Consider the following 8,108-nt stretch of genomic DNA (forward strand, 5'->3'; position numbering starts at 1 on the left):
GGCAACTCTGCTAAACACACTGGTCACAGATTGCTATATTTCAATCTACATTTTTCAAGATGAAAGCTTTGCAGAAACAATGGTCAGTCAAGCTCTCTCTTTAATATTAATGAATTCCCTATCGCAGCTTTAACAAGCTGGAATCAAAGCAAAAAGACCAAAGAGGAGAGAAGAAAATCACGACGACCCTGAAAATTAGCATCCCTTGTGATATGACCAGTAATCAGATCTATGGTTTCTAAGTATGCATCTAGCTACTGTAGTAAATAAGTGACTGTGTGCATAAAGTACATGCAAAAACACATCTTTTCCCTCACAGACCAACCTAGCTTTTAAAGACGAGTTTTCAGAAAGGACACGTGACTCTTGCACAACCTCTCTGCGTCAGCCGCTGCACTACACCTGAGACTGAGGTGACGTGAGATCCTCAAGGGCACTGCTAACTTATATCAAATCATTCCAGTTCATCTCATTATTCATCAAAACAGTCGAATATGTGATTCTGCTGCATCACATAAGTCCAGTCACGTCAGCAGCAGTTAATGTGTAAAGTGTGGGATAAAGGCTGTCTCATTACAGGGTGACTGAGGTACACCAGCCTTGCCTGGAGAAATGGAACACTGAGTGACTTCAAGCCTCTTCGACCAATCACGGTTAATCTTGCCAGTGCCATACACCAATCACGCAGCAGCATCCGTTGGGGGAGATGTAAATGAGCAGTATGACGTCACAGGACACAGGTTTAGACACAAGCTTTAACTAAGGTTGAGGAAAGGACAGGGCGCACTGATGCCTGTCTCACCATGTATCTTAAGAGTAGACAAAGACAAGATCGACATGCAAACACAAACGAGACACAACCGCACACAATTTCATATCCTTATGAGTGCCACCTGTTGTTCAGTGAGTATGCATGTGCACACAGCTCTTAGACCTCTTGGATCCAGTAAAGCTTTGCAGTGATTTAGGTCAGAGGCCGTAATTGTGTCTAGCTGTGCTACTCACATCCAGGCTTTGTTCCCATTAGTGCATTAACTCTGATGTGCGTCTACAGCCAATAAACAACAAATCTCTTGCTAATACTTTAAAACAAAGGCCCTCACCCTTTCCTTAAAAGGGTATTTCACCGCTGGCAAAATGGGCATTCAATAAAACTTGGCTGCCTATGCAGTAACGTGACTAAACAGAGAAAAAAGGCTGTTGTCTTCACTTTTGCCTAATAATCAGGAAAACTTCAACATCCATAATGCACTGGGCATGTTGCCGTCCAAGGCCACTCACACCAGTCTGCTATGGATATGCTTGACCAGTCAAATACCACCTTGCTTTAGTAGGAAATGCTTCTTAGCAAACATTTAGTTGTAATGGTGTAGAATCGTATTTTTCCCGGCAAGAATTCAAAGAGCAAAGTTTAGTAGGAGAGAGTTACTTTGGGTTTCAGTGAAGGATCCAGCACGCTGTAGGCAGTGACTAAAGGTAGTAAAGAATTGTAAATATGGAGAGAAGACTGTGACGGAGAATCTGAAAAAAAATGCGTTTGTAGTCAGCATTTCAAACTAGATGACAACGAACAGTGTTTTATGCCAAACGGAGGGGAAAAAAACGGAAAGAAACAGTTGCACCCGAAGGAAACACAGTCGCGTTCAGGTGAGAAAGCTGTTGACATAAGCCGCGTTTCCACCGCAGGAACTTTCCCCAGAAACTAGGGGCTTTGGGGTGGTACTAGGTGTGTTTACAACCAGGGTCTAAATGAAGTTCCGGGTAAATATTTCCCCCTCCGAAAGTCCCTGCTCGCGAAGTATTACTTTTACAAAGTTCAGGAACTTTCAGGGGTGGGACTTGGGTGCTGAACATGCTGATTGGTTGAGTTCATGCCGCATTTTGATTGGTTGACTCCACGCAGCATTTTATTCAACCACCCTCTGTTGCGCTCAAGCGGCAACCTCCCTGTCTCTCTCTTGAAACCAACACGGAAGTGAATTAAACGGCAATTCATCAACTGGCCGCTTGAGGCTGGCTGCAGAAGTGAGTCAAATCTGCATCTCCCCCATGTTAAAATACCCAACTTTACAGCAGAAAAAAACATGTTTACAGCCTGGAGCAAAAAGTGGCTTTGGTCTATATAGCTTATTTTTCCCTTCATGACAACTGTGAGGGGGGTGAATTTTTTTATAACTCATCCGTTTAAATTATATTAAGCCTTAAATTTCTGCATAATTAAGGGTGTCCACTTTTGATCGACAGGTGGATTCCCGCTGCTGTGGTCATTAGTGATCATTAGCCATTTGTCTGCTGTCTGTAAAGGGCCCTACACACCGGGACGAATATCGGCGCACGTTATTCGCCAGCGTTTTTCAACGCGTTTTTTGTGTTCACACCCAAGCGATTTTCGCTGACGATGAGCCGAGTGAACATGCAAATTCATTCCCTGACATTAGATGGCGCTTAATGTAAAACAGAAATACCCCGGTACACAAGGTGCAATACCACTCCATAACAGTTCTTTTTTATCAAGATTTTTGTAGTCGCTGTTGCGTTTGTCATATAGTTCTTTATGTTCCGACACCAACGAGACCAGCAGCTCTACATTCATCTGGCCTTGCATCTTCCTCGTCTTATTTCTTCCCGGCAGTGTAGACGCTACTTGGCGTATATCTTCTTCGCCGTTACGTATATGTGCTCGGCAAGACCGTTTTGTGTTTGAGCGCCCTAAGTTGTGTTTTACTGTAACTTCAGAAGCTCCAGACACGTGAGCAAAAGCGGCAATCTCATTGGTCGGATACGCGGCGCGTCAAACCAAAAAAACGAACCCGAGGCGTTTTTTAAAAAAATGACGCTTTTACGCGTGGCGTTTTTCGCGTCGGTCGCACACTCACATTGGCGCCCTTTGTTTAGTCACGAGGCGTTAAACGTCGGCGAATATCGCGCGCGAAATTCATCCCGGTGTGAACAGGTTACCTCAGTTAACTGTCTGACTGTAAAAATAAATAAATTCGGGAGTAATGGCCAAGATGGCGACGGTCGGCTACGCCCACTTTAGGCTTCAAAAACCTTCAAAAAGGTCTTCAGAAACCTACGGGTGACATCACGGACACCACGTCCATATTTTTTTTTACAGTTTATGGTTGTGGTGTGTGCATTGACAGTCGTCTGCTATTCGAATCAACAATGGAGTTTGAAAAAATACGACCGATGGACCGACAACGAGGTTCAGGCTTTATTAAGCTTAAATTCAGAGGATGAAATCCAGTGGGAACTGTAAAGTCGCGTGCAGTCCTACGTCACCGGACGATTTGCCTAATCTTCAGGGTACTTTAGACCGCGGTGGAAACGCAGCTATAGTGTTACATTTTTACCATAATGCTATTTAAAGAGGAGACAAAGTAAAATAAAATGTTCAGTGCTAAACCTTCTCTAACAATAACCGTTCTGTTAATAACCCTCTGTCGATCCGACTGTCGGAGGGCGGGGACACAAAAATACAGAAGTAGCAAATCAAATAAAGTATCAAGTATCAAGTATCAAAGTATCAGTATCAAATAAATTTGAATATCTCGGTAACACGTTTACATATACATATACTACCAACATTGTAAAAATACAAATCAGGTTTGAAAATTGGCAAAGTTACACTTTAAGGCCATTTAAGTACCTTAAAGGTACTTAAATGGTACATATATAAAATGTTATATACTGTATATAGTATCATTGATAAACTATTAGAGTTTGTTAATATTTTGAATTAGGTTTTATTTAATATTTTCTGTTTTTAGTTTAATTTGGATTTTAGATTTATTTTGTATTTTTGTCATTTTCATGAATTAAAAAGTCTCTTAAAAAAAAAAAAGGTTTTAGTAAATTTAGTTTGAGTTATTTTAGTCCATCAGCTTAAACTTATTGAAAACGAGAAATCAGAAACTAGCTGAATTAAAATAAGTGTACTTTTTTTTTTATTTTTATTTCAAGTAACGGAATTGTTTTTTAATGGTTTTAGTTAACAATAATAACCCTAATATTGATATAATTTAAATGATGATATTTACTACTTATAAAGAAAATTGTATTCGTAAAATATATATTACACTGTATCCCATTGGAAAACACTTTATTTTTTGTTTTAAGCATAAAACTAACAACATTTAGAGATTTTTTTATTTTACAAACATATGTTCTCTGAAAACAATTTTGCACGTACATTGTTTTTATTATTTTAAAGTAAATTTTTGTTTTAAGTATATATTTTACTGTAAAACAAGAGATGTATTGGGTAAAAATCTTGCATCACCCATCACAGATAGGCTCAGTGTCCTGTAGTGGTTTGTTATAAAACCGAATGCATGCAATGAGGTCAACGCTGCAAAGTGAACTGAAAAGGTGACAGACTGAGAATGAGTTTGCTGCCTTGGTGTAGAAACACACTGCAGACCATTTCTAACTGCAAGACATAGAGTTATGGTGTGATCTTTACCTCTAACACACACACACACACACACACACACACACACACACAGTTACACACACGCAGCCGCCTCTCCTCTCCTGCCTATCTGTTGCCACAGCAACGCAGCACTCTCCTTCACATCACACAGACAGCACATGATCTCGCAGACCACTGACAGACACATATATGTCTTTATAAATGCTTGTCACACAATCTAACATGAGCAGCACACAGAGACGTCCAGTGGATGAAGTTCACACTCTCACCTCACAGTTGTGTCCAGTGAAGCCCTGGCTGCAGATGCATGTATAAGCCCAGAAGTCTGACTGCATCTGTGTGCTCGGGCTCTCCTCCATCTCTCCCACCCGACTACAGACGCCCCCATTCAGACACGGTCTGCCCTCGCAGGGGTCCGGGGACACGCTGGGGGCCTCGGTCGATGTCAGAGGGGTCCCGAATCCGCTCCTCACCTCGAGGATGAGGAGGAGAGGAAGTATGAAGAGCTGCATGAGAGCGGTACACAAACCTTTTCACCTTTTCACCTTTTCCCTTCGCTGGTGTAGAGAGCAGATCAACGGATCACAGACGTTCTCTTGCGGCTGTGTGTGTGTGAGTGTGTGTGCGTGTGAGAGACAGACAGTTTGCTGGACTGGAGGGTCTGAGTGTGTTTGAGGACGGGAGAAAGAGGAGCAGAAGGGAGGGAACTCGTCCACAGTGACGGCATGCACACGCTCCGCCTCTCTCTCTCTCTCTCTCTCTCTCTCTCTCTCTCTCTCTCTCTCTCTATCTCTCTCAGTGTATTTCTGCTGTGTCAGTGTAGCTGAAGCTGTGCACCAACAGTCAGACACCTACACAAGTCTCATCACTGACAGTTTCTCGCTGGATGCAATCATTATTTTCCGATAAAATAATACATTCATTTGTAGGTATTACTTTTTGCAATAAGGTTCCATTTGTTATCATTAGTTAATAGTTAAAGGTTGGGTAAGGCAATCACACGTTTTGTTATACTGGTTGAAACTCTCTTCACATCCAGCAATCAATAATAGAAGTGGTCTAAATATTAAACAATGTACATATATCTTCAGGAACAAATTTTTTTTTCGTCCAATCATTGCATTCAGTCCGAATGCAATGATTGGATGTCCTGCCTGTCAACATGTGTATTTCCATACCTCCACTCCATACCTGCTCGCACAGACATCACTCGTCATCAGCGCGTTCACTGAGGCGAAGCAGAGTTGTAGACAGACAGTCACTGCAAACAAACAGAAGCCAACTTTTACAGTTATGCTGCGTTCATACCATGTCGAAGAAAGCCCACGTCACACCTCTCTTCATCAGTTTGCAATGGCTGCCGATAGCCGCTCGCATCAAATTCAAGACACTGATGTTTGCCTATAAAGACCACCACTGGGTCTGCACCAAGATACCTAAACTCACTAGTTCAGACTTATGCGCCCTCCAGAAGCTTGCATTCTGCAAATGAACGACGCCTCGTGGTGCCATCCCAAAGAGGCACGAAATCACTCTCACGGACCTTTTTCTGGACGGAGGAATGACCTGCCTAACTCAACCCAAGCTGCTGGGTCTTTAGCTAGCTTTATTACTAGCAATTACCTTTGTTTTGTTTTTCTGATTAAAAAAAAAGAAAAGAAAAAACCTTGCTATGTGTTCTATAGACTAACTGAGACATGTATACTGTTGCCCTCTTGCTGGTCTGATTGCTTCTATTGCTCCTCATTTGTAAGTCATTTTGGATAAAAGCATCTGCTAAATGATTCAATGTAAATGTCGTAACTGTAATTACGAGATGGCAACACGTGACGTTCTAACCGGAGCGGTTCACGTCCTCAGACTCGGATTAATGCATTTCTATGTCAGCACTATCAACGCTGAAATGAATCTGCAGCAGTCACGTGGTGCAAGTCAGCGCTCTGGAAATTGTTTATGTTCATTATTATTGTAATGTTAATGAGGTAATTTAACGCCATCTCTCATTATGCTTTGCAGACTCTGCTGTGAGAGATCATGTGGTTTGGAGGAGGAGTGGCTTTGGAGACGCTCTGAAGGGAGGATGGGATCTAATGCTTTCAAAGCTAGCTTGCTATTGCTAGCCTCTGTGAAATTGCTTACCCTGCCCTTAAGAATGAAAAAAAAAAAAATACTTCTAAAGCATTTAGTGATATGTGACTTAATGTTAATTTCAACTTTTGATTTTAATTTCATTAATAAAATCAAAAATATTAATATCATTTAATGGACCCAAGTTAACTTGAGCTAAAAATGAACAGTTGTGATGCAGGCTGATTGATGCTATGTCCTGACTGGTGCACGGTACTTTAAAAAGCACGTCATCTCTTCCTCTTGTCTAGAGAGATCTTGTGTTCTGAGCAGAGAGTTTTAGATTATATAGTGCAGAGAGAGAGAGAGAGAGAGAGAGAGAGAGAGGGAGGGGGAGGGGGGGTTAGGAGAGTTTGAATGAGGTAATAGTGTTAGAGAATGAGTATTGCTTGTTTGAATTGAATATTGTTTGTATCTGAGGCACTTTTGTTTATTGTAAACTGGTTGATCTCTGTTTTTGGTTCGGGAGTAAGGTTTGTACATTGTATTTTTCTTTTCTTTTTTTGGCTTAGGGTTAAGGACAGAGGTTTTAAAATAAAGTTTTGATTGTTATTTCAGTTTCTGAATCAAGAGTCCCAAATTAAGACAATAAATTCATCATTGTTCCAAATTCATTCATGTTACACCCTTTTCCCTAGACCGGGTGTAACAGTTAACAAAGATTAATAAAGTACAGTAACAAATGTATTGCTCATTGTTAGTCGACTTTAATGCATTAAATAATGCTATTTAATGGGACCTTATTCTGAAGTGTTACCATTTTTCCTAAATAAATGAAACTTAAAATCAATTGTTTAAATTTAGTCATTACGAAAAATGGATATTAGTTTTGAGATTTGCTAAGAATAACATTAAACAGTGTTATTAAATTATTAGTGGTTTTGAAGATTAATTTAAGGTGAGTGTTAGACAACTGCTAATCTAAAATGTTAAAATAGACTAAAAATGAGCAAGTACAATTAAATATTCAATTTTGATTGAATGTTATTTTAGTGTCATTAGTATTTCTATAAGTATTTTGAAAGTTTTTTTTTTAATTGTAATATTAGTTTAATATTCAGTAATTGTGTTATTGTAACGGATTGACTCAGATGGAATATAATCAAGAAAGAGTTTATTGCAGTATAGCGAAATCAATGGAAACAGATGGGGGATGTCAATGGAGATAAACACTGAAGAGAATGGTTTGGGAACTTTACTGTATATGGCCGATGCAGAGTAGATGCAGGGTTCGAGACTACAGAGCGGGATGAGGAGCACACACCTCGCGAGGATCCCCGAAGAGGAGGCAGGTATAGGGGGAACACAGAGAAGTACACACGGGGCGAGGAGCGGTGAGACGAACACGGGATCGTAGAATATACAGAGAATAACGTTGCAGGAACGAGGAGTACAGGTAATCAGTCTTAACAACTAGGCTCGAGGTAGCGTGGTGATGATCTTGAGGTATATCAGGTGTGCGTGATTAATACTCCGGGGGTGGTGCGCTCTGTGATTGGCTGGTGACAGAGCCATATATATACACACACACACACACACACAC

General features: G+C 40.8%; 1 protein-coding gene across 1 annotated transcript in view; it reads right to left on the reverse strand.

Moving 5' to 3' along the window:
* dner (delta/notch-like EGF repeat containing) overlaps nt 1–4,950 on the reverse strand; it is a gene marked incomplete at its 5' end in the record, with an annotated part of 34,837 nt that extends 29,887 nt beyond the window's left edge. The window contains one exon of the mRNA XM_081372608.1: nt 4,708–4,950. Within this exon, the coding sequence (XP_081228734.1) occupies nt 4,708–4,950 (243 nt within the window). The remainder of the gene's footprint in view (nt 1–4,707) is intronic.
* Nucleotides 4,951–8,108: the final 3,158 nt, after the last annotated feature.

The sequence above is a fragment of the Scardinius erythrophthalmus genome (assembly GCF_964197995.2).
Source record: "Scardinius erythrophthalmus genome assembly, chromosome: 8".
NCBI classification, from domain to species: Eukaryota; Metazoa; Chordata; class Actinopteri; order Cypriniformes; family Leuciscidae; genus Scardinius; species Scardinius erythrophthalmus.